Genomic DNA, 19,694 nt, shown 5'->3' on the forward strand with positions numbered 1-19,694 from the left:
TCTGGTAGATTAAGTCCTCTATCTGCCAAGACAGGCTCTCTTCGCCTCTTGTCTCTGGCTTGTGGCTCTCCTCCTGCCACACTTCCTCTTAGGTGCAATACAACTGTCTGTCCCTGCTCTGCTCTGCTCTGGGACAAGTCTCAGTCCTGAGACAGGCCATCAAGTTCTCTCTAACCCTGCCCCCAGTTCCAGCTTTTATAGGGGCAGCCTGCTCCCCCTACTGGCCTGAGACAGGAGGCATTGCATGCTAATGTTCCCCTGACTAGAGAACCTCCCCCTTGCTCTCAGACACAGCTTTAATTACACTTGTGGCATCCAGGCCAGGGTGACACAGCAGCGCCTGGTACAACAGTGAATGGGACCAAGATGTAATACCGGCCACAACCACAACTACATGTGTGGCGCTGTGCCTTGTAGACATTGCTCAGTATTATATTCTTTAGGGGAATCCGTCAGCAGGTCTTTGCCATCTAATCTGAGAGCAGTATGATGTGGGGGCAGAGAACCTGATTCCAGTGATGTGCTGTTTGCTGTTTCAGCAGCAGTAGATTATCGTCCATATTCATGGGCTCTGTATAATCGCACCTCACCACTGATTGGCAGCTTTCTGGCTAGGCAGAGTGTACACAGAGACCTGCCAGCCAGTGGTGTGGGCGGGGTTATACGGGGCTCAACACTGCCGGCATCAAGACTCTCCCAGACGTATCCCCTCACTACCAGCAATGTGCTTTGGTATTATTATGGCCGCTTTGGTGAGGACCGGTCCCTGACTTGCAGCAGCAGGTTGTCCCCGCACTGATACTCCCCGCCGCTGCAATACCGGGCACGGCCGCTGCGCCACCCCTCATCCAGGCAGAAGTGAGCAGCAGTGCCGGCCTCTGACCGCACCAGGAAGGCCCAGGACAGTCACATGACCGGCCTGTAGTACACGTGACGTCTACGTCACCGTCCTGCCTGCGCACGACCGCGCTCTATCTCTGTCCGTTGTGCTGTGCGAGAAGCGGCGATACAAGATGTCCCGGAGAAGGGCCACGAACGACGAGCAGAGCGAGGACAACGACGTAACCCGGAGCTTCGAGGTGGAGCAAAATGATGGAAACCGACGGCAGATCCGACACCAGTACCGAGAGCTAATGCAGAGCATGCAGCGTGAGTGTGGGGGAGCCCGGGGCCTGCAGGGGGTGCAGAGGCGATAATGGGGAGCCGGGCCGGTACATGCGCAGTGCGGCCTCGTGTTACTGGGTCTCCCATAGCAACAGTATAGAAAGTGAAAGCAGAATTCTAATTGGTTGCTATGGCAAGGATGAGACCTTTGGTGCTGTTACCATGAAGATACGTTGGTCAATGTGTTTTCCTGTAAACCATGATAATTAGGGAAATCCTTGACAAAGTCGATATACGATGTCTCCTAATGTAGTGACCTAACGGCGGCCGCTAGTGACCCGCAAAATCCGGGCCGCGAAACCTTCATCACCTGTTATGGAAGCCAAATCCTGCTGTATAAGACATTCAGCAATAACGGGGCGTCCTATCCCATAATAAGAGAAGGCTCAGGACTACGACTGCAGGGGGCAACATCACGTCAGGGGCCGCAGGTTAGGCTTCACCCCCACAGATTGAGTGGGCAGGGGGCCTCCAGGGGCAGCTTCACATTGCCCCTTAGCAAGGATGAATCTGGCAGCTACGTCCACAGCATAAGTTTCCACGCTGCGGATCTGCTGCTCCTTGAAGCCTCAGGTTTATTTCGCAGGTGCATGAGATAATAATAATAATTTTTATTTTTATAGCGCCAACATATTCCGCAGCACTTTACAAATTTTAGGGGGGACTTATACAAACAATACAGAATAAATGAGGAAATGGGGGAGACACAAAAGGTAGAATGTACATATATTGTATAATGCAGCCTTGATATACTATATAGGATAAATAATACATGGACTGGTGATTCCTTAAAGCGAACCAGTCAGCAGGATTTTTCTAAGGAAACTACAGTCAGTGTCACGTTGGGGCTGATGCACTGATTAATATGATACCCAAGGTGAAGAAATTTGTCTTGTGTAATCAGTGCTTGCAGTTTTGAGTTAATGATAGGCCCATGCTCCGGGGCAGGACTGTAGGCAGGGTCTTTCCTTGGTGCTCTAGGGTAGATCAGCAAGATAAGACCTGCTCACAGGCCGCCCAGAAGCACAAGTATGTTCCTCATCATAGAGAGAGACAGGGGAGGTCTGTGGACAGGGCTTATCTTGCTGATAAGACCCTCACTACAGTCCCACCCCGGAGCATGGGCAGATCATTAACTCAAAACTGCAAACACTGATAACACAAGAACTACAAGAAGGATTTCTACACCTCAGGTATAATATTAATCAGTGCAACAGCTCCAACATGACACTGCCTGTAGTTTAGTTAGCAAAATCTTGCTGACAGGTTTTCTTTAAAGGGATTCTGTCAGCAGGTTTTTGCTATGTAATCTTGACAGCAGCATAATGTAGTAGCCGAGACCCTGATTCCAGCGATGTGTCACTTAGTTTACTGGGTGCAACAGTTCTGATACAATCAGTTTTCTCTTCTGCAGATCTAGCAGTGCTCTGCATGCTGAGCTCTGTATAACCCCGCCCACACCACTGATTGGCAGCTTTCTGAGTATAGTAACTGAGAGCAGCTAATCAGTGATGGGGGCGGGGTTAGACCAGGAGGCAGGAGACACCTAGTCCTGTAGTAATGATAATCTACTGATAAAACACTGATTTGTTTTGAAACAGCCTAGAAAGTGACAGATCACTGGAGTCAGGTTCTCTGCTCCTACATATGCTGCTCTCAGATTAGCAAAAACTTGTTGACAGATTACCTTTAAACTGTAATGCACTATGCTGACAGTAGGACCTTTCCATGTCCGGTTTATCTATCTACATTTGTATATTACCCTCTATTTTGTCAATTGAGATATATTTATACATACACCAACAGCAAATATATACACACATTACCCTTCTCTTGTTTTATTTTTTTTCGGTTCCACTATGCTGACATTGTAAAACACAGCTGTTTTTTTGCACGTGAATATGCAGCGTGGGAAAGAAGAAATAATAAGGCTCTTCTGTGAGCTGATCTTAGGATATAGATGACTGGCGAAGCTCCAGAAATGGGCAAAGTGCACAGAGCCTAATATTCAGGCCCTAATAGGGCATTTAGCTGTGCCGCTACTGATCGCCATGATGCTCATTTCCAGAGGCTGATGAGCTGTGATGGGGACAGAGTGATCACTAATCCGATCCTTCTGGATCCATGTGTACCATGTTATTGGCAGAATAAGTCCTGTGTACGTGAAGTGATGTGCTGCCAATAAAAATGATTTTTATTTTCTGGCATAAAGAATCCAGTCTCCCCACGAATGAGTATTTTGCATATGTGACGGGTGATCATCGAGATGGAGTGAGCGTTCCTACCAATGCACCCCTGTCGATCAGCTGTTATCGAGGTCGTCGGCAGTAAGTACTCACTTGCCGAGCTGCTTCGTCTACTTGTAGTGGCCGGGGCTTGGTCCTGCACATCCACCTCCTATTAAAATCAATAAGAGGCAGATGTGTAGTACCCTGCGGCGGCCACTAGAAGTAGACGGAGCAGCTCGGCAACTGAGTACTGACGACCCCGATAACAGCTGATCGGCGGGGGTGCTGGGTGTCAGACCCCGGCCAGACATTGATGACCTATCCTAAGGACAGGTCATCAATGTAAAAGTAGTGGACAACCGCTTTAATTGTTTTTCTTTGCCTTGTGGCCCCGACAGTTGCAGATTTCTTGTATTTTAACAAGTGCTAGTATTGATGAATTTTGTTCTCTGCTGATGTAGTGACCCTATATTGAGGATTTCTGCTATTTTTTGATATTTTCCAGCACATATTTTTAACTTTTATTGCAACGCTTCTTTCTATGCAGAGAACAGGGAAGACATGCTGAGCTCCAGGAGTAACAAGCTGACGGATACTCTCCAGGCCGCCAATCAGCTGTTTGCAGAAGGTAAGTGATCACATAATCCACTGCCTCTCCATCAGCAATGTAAGTGAACTGGACACACTGAACCCTGTGCTCATGTTCTGGGGAAAATCCACACAGAAAAATGAACACACTGGATTTTAAAATCACGTTTATTTATTTATTTTACTCACTTATATAGTGCCATTAATTCCATAGCGCTTTACAGACATTATGGGCACTGTCCCCATTAGGGCTCACCATCTACATTCCCTATCAGTATGTCTTTGGAGTGTCAGAGGAAACCGGAGAACCCGGAGGAAACTCTCACAAACACGGGGAGAACATACAAACTCCTTGCTCACTATTGCATTCAATTTCCCATTGAACATTCACAGATTGGCTTCATTGAATCGCAATGATGTGGCTAATCCAGGTGCTGATTTGCTGTCACGTCAATGGCAGAAATCTGCATATTAATCTTGGGGGGCATTTACCCTGGCCGATTATTTGGAAAAAGGAACGCTTGTCTTCTGATAATCGGCAAGTGTAAACAGGCTGCCAATCACCCAACGAATGAACTAAATGCTTGTTCGTTGGGTGAAATGATTTTTAAGCTTGCTTTTGTAAACGGGACATGTTCAGCCGAGAATAATCATTGCAGGTTGTATTACCAAACGTTCCGTGCACCAGGAGAGTGCGGTCATCCTGTTTTAATCAGGGTACTAGATGACTAACGTTTCTGTAAACGCACCCTTTGACTATGTTCACACATTGAGATTTTGCAGCGTTTTTTTTTTCTAAAGCAAATTAAAAGCTGCTTTTTACAGTACCAGCAAAAGCTATGAGATTTCAGAAAGCTCATGACTGAATTGGAAAACTGCAGTGTTTTTGTAGTCTGCAGCATATCAATTCTTTCAACATTTTTTTCAGTGTTTTTTTCACCAATAAAAAGCAATGAGAGTCCAAAAACGATGCAAAAAATGCAACCATGTGTTTTTGTTTAGTAAACATGTTTTGTAGACGAGACAAAATATGCACTGAAAAATAACAGCAAAAACTGCACCAAGAAAAGCAGAAAAAATTCAGCAAAACCTGCTTTTTATAAATTCTACTGAGGATTCTCTCAAAATTCCAATATGGATTTTCCTAATGTAAATTGGACCTCTGTGACCCCCACTTAGAAATTTACATTAATGTATACATTTTTTTTTTAAATTCCCAGTCTCCAAACCCAGAGAAGCTGCTCTTGATGCTCAGTTCCTCGTGTTGGCAACAAATCTTGGGAAGGAAAAAGCCAATCAGCTCCAGGCGGACATGACAGTTTTTGACCCAACGTCATTTGCTGAGGATCTGGTATGTTTTCTGTAGTCATCAGTCAGTGACTACAGCCGCCCATTGACCTTCCATAACTTTTACCTCTCACCTGTACTATTTGTTTATGGGGATTATGGTGATGACCTCTCCATTGAAAAACTGCATCCAGTGTAATGGCTCAGTTTCCATTGATTCTTATGGGGTGCTGTCTTTAATGTAGTCACCAAGTTTTGGCAGCAGTTATATTGACAGCCTCTGGAGGATATGTGCTTTTTTTTTTAGCAGTGGCCCAATGTATGGGAAAGTGCAGTTTTTGGCCCATTCTGATACTATTAATCATAAGAAAAAGACTACACTCGTACATACCACGCTAATGGAACCAAAAGGATATATGTATTTTGCCCTTCCTTGGGTTGATGGGTCTACAACTACGTTGTATATATTCCTTGACTGCTTCCCCAGCCCATATTCTGAACGTGGTTACATAATGGAGAAAGTAGACAAAAACTGCACATCCCAATTTCTTGTATAAAAACATCCAAATTTTATTCCATCTTGATTAAAAAATAACCAGCATGTTGTATTATTGTGTATATTCCATAGAAAACATCTGACGTGTTTCTGGCGTGTAGCCGCCCTGAGTCATAGTGAATGATGTATTCATGTACTGATGGTGGTTCTTGTGTCGTATTCCTGCTCTAATGGTGGTTCTGGTTATGTATTCATGTAGTGATGGTTTTTTGGTGCTGTATTCAAATAGGTGGCTCTGGTGATGTATTCATGTAGTGATGATGGTTCTGGTGCTGTATTGATCACCAGAACCATCATCAATACATGAATACGAAACCAAAATCATCATCAGTACATAAATAGAACACCAGAGTCATCAATAGAACATAAATACATCACCAAAACTGTAATCCTTAAATAAATAGGTCACTAGAACTGCCATTAGTACTGAGACCTGTTTCTTTCAGTATCACTAGGCAACAGGATTATAAACGTGGTAAGCCCTGATTTTTTTCATGTTTTTTCATATATGAACCTAGTTACATAACAGGAGCTTAAGAGTTACTAAGGGCTTGTTCATATAATGTGTTTTTTCTACACGTTTTTCAGTACCAGCAAAGTAAATGAGATTTCTGAAATGTCATGCACATGCTGCTTATTTTTTCCTTGCAGATTTGAACAATCAAAGCGTTCTTTCAAATCTGCAGCATGTCAATTCTTCCCGCATTCTTCACGCATTCAAATGAATGGGGAGAAAATGCAAGTAAAGATGTGCCAGAACTGCGAGTATTTTACTCAACTTTTTTGCTGCAGAAAAGTCTGCGGCAAATACTCATCGTGTGCACATAGCCTAAGAGATAAATAAGCTCGTGTCCACACTAGCTGTAAACTTTATGTATTGGAAAATAGCTCAGAGGTTTATTTCTTTTTATTTGTAAGTGAGAAGTATTAGTGCAGCTTTAACAATGTAAACTGTAGAAACAATGAGCGTTGTCTAACAATATATGATGCTTTTTCGCAGCTTTCATTCATGGGTATAAATCGACTGGAAAACGCAGACAGTGATAGTGAAGATGAGGATGGTGCCACGGGATATCTTAGCAAAGATGCTTGGCAAAAACTGGGAACTGAAGCCGATAAATACTTCAAAAGAACGCCTACATTTCACTTCATGTGAGTTTTGAGCTTAAAGGGAATCTCTCAACAGGTTTTTTCTGTGTAAGCTGAAAACAGCATGCTGTAGGGGTTAAAACACAGATTTCAGCAATGCCTCTCTTATCAAGCTCCCAAGTTTTGTTTGCTTACAATGATAGTTTTAACACCAGGAGCTTATCATTGCTGTGACTAGTTGGTCACATGAGCCCTGGTCAGACACACCCCCTCCTGTGACAGGCAGCTCCCTGTCTATGGGCGGAGTTAGCTTTCTCAGCTCTGCTTCATTGCTAAATCTAAAAACTCTGTGTGAGAACGGCTGCACCCAGTAAACTAAGTGATACATCGCTGGATTCAGCTTCTCTTTGCCTACATCAGGCTGCTCTCAGATGAGGTAGCAAAAACCTGCTGACAGATTCCCTTTAAGTACTTTTTTTGAAAAAGCATTTTGTAAAATCGAGCTTACACTTTTTTTTTCCCAATAGGTTAGGCTCTTTTAAGACAGAACCTCCAGTTATACGTCAAAAGACAGATCGTCAAAAAAGAGCTAGTAAAGTGGCGGAGAAGGGAGTGATGCCAGCTCAGGTTTGTGCGCTTTGCTGTTTTAGGGAGCCTGTACACTTACCAGCAGTCTGCTCCAAGGTTTTGCAATGCAGTTTTTGCTTGTGTAGGTTGTACAGGTCAAATATGTCCAGAAATCTGATTGTTCTGTACAAGCCACGTTACCAAAAATCTCCACGTAATAAGCGTGTGCCTCCTACTGGAATGAGCATCCTCAATGCTTGTCAGAAAATGCAACAGTCCCTTTGCCTGTTACCTCCAGAGAATACAGCTGTGATAAATAAATGCCATTGTATTCTGCTGATGGTGCCAGGGGGGAAACTACTGGGAATTATATGTCCTTCAGCCTGCACGCAGATTTGATTCCATTTTGAATAAGGCTGGGTTCACACCATGTACTCCTCCCTGCTCTGCACTGTATCGGGATACTTCCTAAAGCAAAAAAAAAAATTTTTTCAGACGGTCTGCCACGTTACTGCAGTAGTCTGCCACGCCATTGTGTCTGGCAGACCCAGCCAGAAAGGAGTCTGGTTTATAGTTGAAACTTTTTTTTGCCTTTTGAAGTCATTGGATATGTCGGGGGGCATGTCTGAAAACAATTGGCTATTCAAACAGAGGCATCTGATGGAGGATGGAGTAGAAAGAACGTGGCCTGAACCCAGAAGGAAAGTTAGTAAACCATTTCAACAAAATGGGTCCAGCAGAAACCCATGCGCTTCCTGCAAAAATGACTCCATTCAAAATGCAATTGATTTTCGGTCACAAATTTCTGCAACAAATCTGCTCAGTGAGACTGTACCCTGTGAGCTTTATGCTATCAATGCAATTCCCTAAAATGACTAGTTTTCAGAGTTGGCGCTTCACACAGTAAAGTAATAAGAGACAAGGGAATGTTTTCAGCTCATTATTTCACTAACAGAGTTCCCCGGGGTGCACAGTTGTGTGTAGTCACCGGCCCGAGCCATCAAAACTAAATCCAGCACTACCAAATGGATGAAACAAACCCAACACTTGATTGAACACATATTCCACTCTTGACACTTCCACTCGATTGTGACAGCTGATACGTTTTCCAATCCACAGGCCGCATGTATCAAACACTGGCTTTATGATTTGAGCCAGATATGTTTGACTCTGAAACCCTGCAGCATTTCAGAGAAAAACTTTCTTTAAATTCCACCAAGGACACGTGTGCATGTATAGAGAGACCTGTGATCCACAGGCAGCGGGTGGGAAGAATTCACCGGGGTCCCGCCTGTCCCAACTAGTCTCTCGTGCGTCTGTCACCAACCAGCTTTTAACCCCTTCACGCCGCAGCCCATTTTCTGTTTTTGAGCTTTTGTTTTTTGCTCCCCTTCTTCCCAAAGCCATAACTTTTTTTATTTTTCTGTCAATATGGCCACATTAGGGCTTGTTTTTTGCAGGATAAGTTGTACTTTTGAACGACATCATTGGTTTTACTACATTGTGTACTGGAAAACGGGGAAAAATCGTGAAGGGGTTAAAGTACACCGCAGCATTTCAGAGTCACACATAGCTGAGATCATACAGCCAGTGTCTCATACATGCTGCTCGTGGATCAGGCAGCACATGTGTCAGCTGGGATCTCAAAAACTTGGTCCGGAAATCACACCATACTGTGAAAGGCATTTAAATATCTTTGTCATCCCCACATTTTTCCTGTTCCTCGCATATAAACAAACCAATCACTTATTGCCTGTGGTATTTTTTTTTTTAATTTGTTTTGTAGCTGCAAAAAATGGAAGAGTCTCACCAAGAAGCTACAGAAAAAGAAGTAGAAAGGATTTTAGGATTTCTGCAAAGTTATTTCAGGGAGGAGCGTAAGTGTGAAATTTACTTGTACCGCAATGTTGTGGCATTGCATATAGTGCAACAATTGTAATATGTACAAGTCTTGATCTGCTCATGTCTACATAGCATAATGTTTGTTCCCAAAGTGACCTTAAAGTGACGTTCCACTACTCTCCTTTGGATAGGTCATCAATATTAGATTGGTGGGGTCAGATATCTGGCTGGATGTTAGCCGTTGCGTAGAGAAGAGCACAGGTCCATCGACTATGTAGCGGCTGCTGCCGGGTCCTGCACATTCGCGTCTATTCGAATGAGTTCATTGCGCTCTGAATGGGCGAAAATCCGGCTGCTGCCAGAACAGCTCATCTGAGGGTGTCAGACCCCCACCGATATAATATTGATGAACCATAAGGGCACAGTCAGACGGCTGTATAAATTGGACCGAGATCGGAACACATTGCTCTGACTTGCTGCTGCTCTCTTGATCCTGAGCGTTACAGCTACATAGAAATATATGAAGCTGTCACACTGGTCAGCCAGTCCGATCTCTCTCTGATTTATAAGGCCGTCTAACTGCGACCTAAGGGAAGGTCATTAACCCCTTTACCCCCGAGGGTGGTTTGCACGTTAATGACCAAGGCCAATTTTTACAATTCTGACCACTGTCACTTTATGAGGTAATTACTCTGGAATTCTTCAACGGATCCCCCTGATTCTGAGATTGTTTTTTCGTGACATATTGTACTTCATGATTGTGGTAAAATTTCTTCGATATCACTTGCGTTTGTGAAAAAAACGGAAATTTGGTGAAAATTTTGAAAATTTTGCAATTTTCAAAATTTGAATTTTTATGCCCTTAAATCAGAGAGATATGTCACACAAAATAGTTAATAAATAACATTCCCCACATGTCTACTTTACATCAGCACAATTTTGGAACCAAAATTTTTTTTTGTTAGGGAGCTATAAGGGTTAAAAGTTGACCTGCGATTTCTCATTTTTCCAACAAAATTTACAAAACCATTTTTTTAGGGACCACATCATATTTGAAGTCGCTTTGAAAGGTCTTTATGACAGAAAATACCCAAAAGTGACACCATTCTAAAAACTGCACCCCTCAAGGGGGCTCAAAACCACATTCAAGAACTTTATTAACCCTTCAGGTGCTTCACAGGAATTTTTGGAATGTGGAAGAAAAAAATGAACATTTAACTTTTTTTCACAAAAATGTTACTTTAGACCCAATTTTTTTTATTTTCGCAGGGGTAACAGGAAAAAATGGACCCCAAAATTTGTTGTGCAATTTCCAGTGGGCATGCAGATACCCCATATGTGGGGAAAAAGCACTGTTTGGGCGCATGGCAGGGCTCGGAAGGGAAGGAGCGCCATTTGACTTTTTGATTGTAAAATTTGCTTGAATAATTAGCGGACTCCATGTTGCGTTTGGACAGCCCCTGATGTGCCTAAACAGTGGAAACCCCCCACAAGTGACCCCATTTTGAAAACTAGACACCCCCCCCAAGGCACCTATCTAGATGCATGGTGAGAACTTGGAACCCCTAGGTGCTTCACAAATTGATTCGTAAAAATTGAAAAAGTATTTTTTTTTTCCACTTTTTCATTTTTACGAATCAATTTGTGACGCACCTGAGGGTTCCAAGTGCTCACTATGCATCTAGATAAGTGCCTTGGGGGGTCTAGTTTCCAAAATGGGGTCACTTGTGGGGGAGCTCCACTGTTTAGGCACACAGGGGCTCTCCAAACGAGACATGATGTCCGCTAACAAATTGAATGGAAAATCGGCTCAAATTGTTAGCGGACACCATGTTGCGTTTGGAGAGCCCCTGATGTGCCTAAACAGTGGAGCTCCCCCACAAGTGACCCCATTTTGGAAACTATACCCCTCAATGATTTTATTAAGGGGTATAGTGAATATTTTGAACCCAGAGGTACGACACAGAATTTGATAACATTAGGTCATCATATTGAATAAGTTGTCATTACTCTTGAGCGCAAGTGCTCACTACTTGAGTTTGCATCGGGTACTCAGGTATGCACCATGTATCACGGGTGCTTAAGTGAAATGCTCGAGTCCCTGCCCACATGTTTCACGGTTATTAGACACCCCAAAAAAAACATGCGGGGATCGCTCGTGCATGGCAGGCAATCCCCGCGAGTTTTTTTTGGCCGCGAAGCATATGGGGCAGAGACTTGAGCACCCGCGATACTCAGTGCATACCCGAGCACCCGATGCAAACTCAAGTAGCGAGCACTTGCGCTCAACACTAGTCGCCATATCGTCTTCTTTTTTTTTTACTTTTTTTTTTTTACTTTTGAAAAAAAAAAAACAACCCTAACATTAGCACAACCCCAGCCCTAGCGTTTATTTTTTACGCCGTTCCTCATGCGGTATAAGTGATGATATTACTTTATTCTTCGGGTTGGTGCGATTACAGCGATACCAGAATCATATCGGGCTTTTATGATTGACAGCTGTCACACACTAAAAGACACATAATTTGTAAAATCTAGTTTTTGCATCGCCATATTTTGGCCGACAGAGTCATGTGACGGCTTGTTTTTTGCGGGATGAGTTGACGTTTTTATTGGTGCCATTTTCAAGCACGTGACATTTTTTGATCGCTTTCTATTCCTATTTTTGGGAGGCAGAATAAACAAAAACCAACAATTCAGGAATTGTGTTTTTTTACATTTTTTTATTCTGCTCCGGGTGTGGTAAAATTGATAAGGTAGCTTTATTCTTCGGGTCAGTTCGTTTACAGCGGTACCACTTTTATATTGTTTTTTATGTTTTGGCGCTTTTACACAGTAAAAGCTATTTTATAGAAAAAATTATTCTTTTGCATCGCTTTATTCTGAGAGCTGTAACTTTTTCATTTTTCGGATGATGGAGCTGTATGGCGGCTTGTTTTTTGCGGGATGAGATGACGTTTTCAGCGGTACCATTTTTATTTATATTCGTCTTTTTGATCGCGTGTTATTCCATTTTTTGTTTGGCGGTATGATGATAAAGCATTGTTTTTTGCTTTGTTTTTTGTTTTGTTTTTTACCGTGTTCACTGAAGGGGTTAACTAGTGGAACAGTTTTATAGGCCAGGTCGTTACGGACGCGGCAATACCAAATATGTGCACTTTTATTGTTTGTTTGATTTTTTTTCATAATGATATTTATTGATGGGTACATTATATTTTTATTTTTAGTGGATTATTTTTTTTATTTTTTTATTTTCACTTTTTGGGAGTTTTTTTACTTTTTTACTTTGTCCCACTATGGCACTTTCACTTTTTTTATTCTGATCGCCTGCACAGCATAGGGATGGAGCACCATCCCTGTGGCATGCAGGCAGTCAGCGCTGGACAGGGAGAAGATAGTTTGGAGATGCACTGCGCATGTCCAAACAATCTTGCTGCTGTCTGGTGACCCGGATGTTGTCATGACGACATCAGGTCGTCATGGCAACAACCGGGAAGCCGCGGCAGACAGCGCTGGAGGCCGGAAGAGGAGGTGAGTATTGCGATCACCTCCCCTTGCCTCCGTAATGCTACGATTGACTTCGATCGCAGCATTGTGGGGGTTAATGTGCCGGGAGCGGTGCGGGACCGCTCCCTGCACATAGCACCGGGTGTCAGCTGTGACAATCAGCTGACACCTGGCGGCGATCGCGCCCGCACAGCCTGTGTGCGTGCGCGATCGTGATGACGTACTAATACAGGTCAGGCTCTTAAAGCCCAGGGCACAGACGCGTATTAGTACGTCATGGGCTTTAAAGGGGTTAATATAACCGTATTACTCACATGGAGGTGAACATGGTATAACTCCACGTGACTATTCCTGTCTGCAGGATTGTAGCGTTTATGCACAACCTGAATGTCGCAAACTCCTAATGTTTCCATCTTTATCTGATTTCTTATTCTTTTATGTTTTTTTTTTCTTTTTACAGCGGATACTCCTATATCCTTTTTTGATTTCGTCATTGATCCAGATTCTTTTGCTCGTTCAGTTGAGAACATCTTTCATGTTTCCTTTATAATTCGGGTGAGTCGTCCCCCCCCCCCCCACTAAAAAATATTTGGTCTTTTTGACCATGGTTGATGAATTATAATCTCTGTTCTGGTAAGTGTTCTACATACTTGTGTATATGGTGTAGGGAACATGTATACACAAATCAACAGCACATACAAGTGTATGATAATATGATAACAAAGCGAGGGGGGCTCATTTATCCCATTTTCTAACAATTCCACCAGCAGCAGATTCATCTACAAGGTGTGTAGGCTCCGGTGGGTGCGTCTAGTCCTGGCATTCTATCATCTCTATTAATATGAATGGTGTAGACATGTCTTTGCACTGGAAGTGTGAGATGTCTTAAATATAGGTGGAAAACCTCCATAAATTGAAAAGGAAAAACAAAAATGCACTCCTCACCAAAATTGTCACTATGCTTCTCCATCTTTGTGACATCTGAGGATTAGTTGTTGTTTTTTTCAGCTTTGTGGTATCTGAATGCTCATTAAACCTTACCATACAGAAGTAATAAATTATGACTTTTTTTTTTCCTTTTATAAAGGATGGATTTGCAAGAATAAAGCTTGACCAAGATAAATTACCAATAATAGGTAAGGCATGATTAATAGCAAAGAAGCTATGGTGGTAAAACAAAAAGGAAGGTATAGTCGCCCCTGGTCTCCACTCCAGGCTGGTGGACGGTGACGTCATTGTTTCAGGTCCGGGTGACAGCGGCAGCGCTGGAGTCCAGGGAGAGTGTATCTTCGTTTATTGCTTTACCATCATGAATCCTCTTTGGCAAATTTGACAATTGAGCAGAGTACCTTCTTAATTATGAAAGCTTGTGAAATAAAATGCATCACCATTTGGAAATTTAGAGCATTAGCCTAGGATAGCTATAGATAGATATATTTATAGATAGATATTTTTTTTTCAAGGAGAGGTTGTCTTTAGGCGCCAATTCTTTTAATGGCTTCCAGTGTTGATTAGTGCTGTGGAGTGACTAAGCCAAGGTTTGGGATATTTTTCCACACTCCAACTCCAGCAATGACCCCTTCATGAATGGCCAATAATTAGTAATAACAAATTTGCTAAAATATTTCTAAACTTTAAAAATTTTATTAGTAAATAAATGAACAAACCTTAATGAAGGATAAATACACTACTCAAAAAAATAAAGGGAACACTCAAACAACACAATGTAACCAAGTCAATCACTCTTCTGTGAAATCTACCTGTCCAGTTATGAAACAACACTGACTGTGAATCAATTTCTCCTGCTGTTGTGCAAATGGAAGAGACTACAGCTAGAAATCATAGGCAATTAGCAAGACACCCTATAAAGGAGTGGTTCTGCAGGTGGTGACTTCAGACCATTTCTCTTTTCTCATCCTTTTTGGCTGTTGATTTGGTCACTTTTGCATTTTGCCATTGTTCTCACCGCTAGAGGTACAGTAGCATGAGGCGGTGTCTACAACCCACAGAAGTTGTGCAGGTAGTGCAGCTCATCTAGGATGGCACATCAATTCGAGCTGTGGCAAGAAGGGTAGCTGTGTCTGTCAGCATAGTGTCCAGAGACTGGAGGGCTACCAGGAGACAGGCCAGTACACCAGGAGACGTGGAGGGGGCCGTAGGAGGGAAACAACCCATTGGCAGGACCGCTACCTCCTCCTTTGTGCAAGAAGGAACAGGAGCAGCAGTGCCAGAGCCCTGCAAAATGACCTCCAGCAGGCTACTAACATCCATGTGTCTACTCAAGCTGTCAAAAACAGACTCCATGAGGGTGGTATGAGGGCCCGACATCCACAAGTGGGTGTTGTGCAGGGTGATTGGCACATTTGACATTGGTGCCCTGTGTTCTTCATGGATGAGAGCAGGTTCACACTGAGCACATGTGACAGACGTGACAGAGTCTGGAAACGCCATGGAGAACGTTCTACCTGCTACATCCTCCAGCATGACCGGTTTGGCAGTGGGTCAGTAATGGTGTGGGGAGACATTTCTTTGGAGAGCCGCACAGCCCTTCATGTGCTCGCCAGTGGTACCCTGACTGCCATTAGGTACTGGGATGAGATGCACAGACCCATTGTGAGACCATATGCTGGTGCGGTTGGCCCTGGGTTCCTTCTAATGCATGACAAAGACCTCATGTGGCTGGAGTGTGTCAGCAGTTCCTGCAAGATGAAGGCATTGAAGCTATGGACTAGCCCGCCCGTTCCCCAGACCTGAATCCAATCGAGCACATCTGGGACATCATGTCTCGCTCCATCCACCACAGACTGTCCAGGAGTTGGCAGATGCTTTAGTCCAGGTCTGGGAGAAGATCCCACAGGAGACCATCCGCAACCTCATCAGGAGCATCCCCAGGCGTTGTAGGGAGGTCATACAGGCACGTGGAGGCCACACACAATACTGAGCATCATTTCCTTGCCTTGAGGCATTTCCACTGAAGTTGGATCAGCCTGTAATTTTGATTTTCCACTTTGATTTTGAGTATCATTCCAAATCCAGACATCAATGGGATATTAATTTTGATTTACATTGATCATTTTTATGTTTTATGGTTCTCAACGCATTCCACTATGTAATGAATAAAGATTTGCAACTGGAATATTTCATTCAGTGATATCCAGGATGTGGTATTTTAGTGTTTCTTTTATTTTTTTTAGCAGTGTATATAAAGTTAAAAAAAAAAAAGCAGCACTAACAGGCAATATAAAGTGACTACGGGTGTACAATCTTTCAGGCAATTACCAAACCTCCAGATATCTAAAAAAAAAAAAAAAAATGAAAGCCACAAGAATTCTGAAAAAAAATGTGATTTAATAGCATATTGGGGCTCAGCAACGTTTCAGTTCTGTTGAGAACCTTTCTCACCATAACCTTTCTCAACATATCCTTTTATTAAAGTTAATTCATTTAAAAAAATAGCGAAATGATAATTATTTTTTTAAGGCTGGGGTTGGTATCTGTATATTTTTTCCAATTCCGCTCAAAATTAGCTACAACTCAACTCCACTAAGTCTCATATAATTGTCCTTACTATCGAAAAAAATGCATTCACTGATGTGAGTTCAAGGGGGATACATGGACACGATGGATTTCTACTGTGAGACAATGTAATGTTCTCTTCTGCCTTCTTTTACCAGAGCCGATTTCTCAGGAAAGCGAGTCGCAGGTCGACAAGGATAACCAGCCCAGATATCAAGGTGTCATCAGTCTAAGCCATCAGGACTGGGCGGTAAGATCATAAATTTTACAGGAGCTGAAATAACGTTGGGAGATTTTCTAGTTTTAGTTGCTGCAGGACAAGGGACGAATGTAATGTTATGGCCATTCAGTCGTGTGGCCTGAGCTGCTGGAGTAATGCTGCTTTTAGATGGCTGATTATAATTGACCAATTCTATACGAAGGCTGATTATAATTGACCCATTATATTGGAAGGCTGATTATAACTGACCCATTCCCTACTATTGGTCGGTCTAAACAGGCCGTCAATTACATGACGAACAAGCAAAATGATCACTTGTCAGGTGTAATGATTTTTAAGCTGGCTTTAAATTCATCGTTATCGGGAGTTTTGTGTCTACAGGTGATGGTGCTGCCAAGGATAATAAGTTATGTATACAGAACAAGTGTATTAATAACCTCTCTGTACCCATAGAACTGCAACCTATCCCGCCTAAACAGGCCATTAAACCACTGAAAAGTTGCATGTAGCCGATCAGCGGTCTGTTAATGGCTGCTGTCAACGTGTAAACCCAGCATAAGCTCATGAAGAGAGTCCAGTGCCGGGGACCCCTGCAACCATTTACCCTAAAAAGAGATACTGGCAGAAGCTGTCATGAAAAAAACATTTTTTAGAATGTAGTTGCCATTTCATCAAATTTTTGACATAACAGACTCCTAGGAGCCTGAGTGCTGAGAACCCCACAATCTGAGTACTTTCGTCTATGACGTGTCCATTTTTTTTATCCAACTTATGGATCAAAATTGCACGTACAAGTCTATGGGTCCGTGAAGAATCACTGACAGTACACATTGCCATCAATATGCTGTCCATTTTTAACATTGCAATGAGAAGTTTTGCAATTTATGTATTTCTTCATATAAGGAAATCATTGATAAAACACTGAAACACTGACCATACATTGATTTTCATTAGTGTTTTGGATCTGATTTTCAAGGGCCCGTGTTTTTACATACAAGAAAATTCACTCCTGTCTGAATGAGGCCTTAGTGGGTGCTGCCTCCCAGATTGAGACGCACAGGTGTAGAAGTTGAGCCCAGCTTGTATACAGGAGTGAAAATAAAGCACGTGGCCTTTTTTCGATTACAAAATGTTGTGATTTTATTTTTTTTGTTTGTTTTTCCCCCAAGGAAATTGTGAAGACATTTGAGATTACAGAACCCATGATTCCTTCCTCGTGACGAGCAACACCAGCTTCATGTAAGTAGTTATTTTGCAACATGTTAGTTTTCTAGGTCTAATCATGTTTTATGAAGTTCTTTTCAATCTTTTTCTTTTGATCACCAATTTTTTTTTTCCTTGCAATTTTGTAATTAAGTGGATTTTTCCGCAGATGAAATTTTTTGTTCAAGCAGCTGAGATTAGTTAAAAATAATAAAAGAAATGATATTCGCCCTCACTGATCCCGTTCCAACACATAGCCAATCCCTTAGGTCTGTGATTCTTGGTCTCATCCTTGACACACCAGAAATGCATTCTGTCCTCATTCGTGATCCGTCTTACCTGTGATCGGTTGAGCAGCATTTTCAGTCATGTTACAGAAATTCACCGATGGTTATTTAAATGCATAACTTATCGAATTCTGTTGCAAATTGGCCCTGGATTTGGTGCAGATTTTCAGCCTTCGAGTAGAAGTTGACGTTTATCTGCAGATTACCAATCATAGAATGGTAGAGTTGGAAGGGATCTCCTGGGTCATCTGGTCCAACCCCCTGCTCAATGCAGGATTCACTAAATCATCTCAGACAGATGTCTGTCCAGCCTCTGTTTGAAGACGTCCATTGAAGGAGAACTCACCACCTCTCATGGCAGCCTGATCCACTCATTGATCACCCTCACTGTCAAAAAGTTTTTTTCTCATATCTAATCTGTATCTTCTCCCTTTGTTTCATTCCATTGCTTCTTGTGTTTCCATGTGCAAATAAGACTAAAGATGACCCCTCTACACTGTGACAGCCCTTCAGACATTTGTAGACAGCTATTAAGACTCCTGTTAGCCTTCTTTTTTTGCAAGCTAAACATTCCCAGATCCTTTAACTGTTCCTCGTAGGACATAGTTTACAGTCACCATCCTGGTCGCTCCTCTCTGAACTTGCTCCAGTTTTCAATGTCTATTTTAAAATGTGGTGCCCAGAACTGGACACAGTATTCCAGATGAGGTCTCACCAAGGAGAAGTAGAGGGGAATAATTACTTCAAGTGATCTAGACTCTATGCATCTGTTAATGCAACCCAGAACAGTTTGCCTTCTTTTGCTTTCGCTGCATCACACTGTGGATTCATGTGCAGTCTGTGATCTATTAGTATACCCAAATCTTTTTCACATGTGGATCTTCAGCAAATTGTACAAAAAGCAGAATGCTTCAGTAGAAATGATAACCAGGGACCCTGCTGATCTCTGTACACGGCATCACATGTGACCCCCAAGTCATTGTTGGAGGACAGGTGTACAGAAAACGGTGGGGGGCCAGGCTAGCATTACAATGGAGCAGCAGAGAAGGATATGCAAAGTGAGAGGAAAAAAAATGGCTCCACAAAGCAGAGGTAATCCTAGCGCAGATACTCAGCATTTTATAGTTGTGGTGAAATAAAATTTAAAGTTGTTTTTTGGCCTTATGGTACAAGTCTGCAGTCACATAGAGTGATGGTAGACTTTTACCCCAAGGCTGGACAACCCATTTAATGTACTAATTTTAGTTTTTTAAATTAATTTTCTGTATATTTTTTTTTTTTAGGTTTGGAAACCTCCTATGCCAAAATATCATTATTCAAACCATCTGTAAATTATTCTATATGTTATAAGGAAGTTTTATTATGTATATAGCCTGTATATATTTAAAGTATTTTATGCTAAACTATGGCCGTTATGGAGTTAAGAAAATGTCCTATTACCCGGACACTGAATGTTTCATGTTATGGACAAATATAAGTATTTTGTACCTGTTGTAAAGTTGTTTTTTTTTATATGTTTGTAAAGTGTAGAAAATCTTTATATTCTGGGGCTGATATTTCAAATAAATAAGTTTACTGTAATCGGCCCTATGGATTTTTTTTATTTGTACATAAGAGAACCTTTCACTGGATTGTTTTCT

General features: G+C 42.3%; 1 protein-coding gene across 1 annotated transcript; it reads left to right on the forward strand.

The window, feature by feature from the left end:
* The first annotated feature begins 704 nt into the window (after positions 1-704).
* Positions 705-19,619, forward strand: NSMCE4A (NSE4 homolog A, SMC5-SMC6 complex component). Its single transcript, XM_073685364.1, has 11 exons — positions 705-1,149; positions 3,940-4,020; positions 5,201-5,331; positions 6,824-6,975; positions 7,440-7,539; positions 9,266-9,356; positions 13,289-13,383; positions 13,916-13,964; positions 16,503-16,594; positions 17,734-17,803; positions 19,338-19,619. Exons 1-10 carry the CDS (start codon positions 1,014-1,016, stop codon positions 17,782-17,784), a joined length of 978 nt encoding a protein of 325 aa, XP_073541465.1. The 5' UTR covers positions 705-1,013; the 3' UTR covers positions 17,785-17,803; positions 19,338-19,619.
* The last annotated feature ends 75 nt before the right edge of the window (positions 19,620-19,694 follow it).

This window comes from Phyllobates terribilis, unplaced genomic scaffold (genome assembly GCF_046119375.1).
Source record: "Phyllobates terribilis strain yellow unplaced genomic scaffold, ASM4611937v1 Scaffold_5__5_contigs__length_657084704, whole genome shotgun sequence".
NCBI classification, from domain to species: Eukaryota; Metazoa; Chordata; class Amphibia; order Anura; family Dendrobatidae; genus Phyllobates; species Phyllobates terribilis.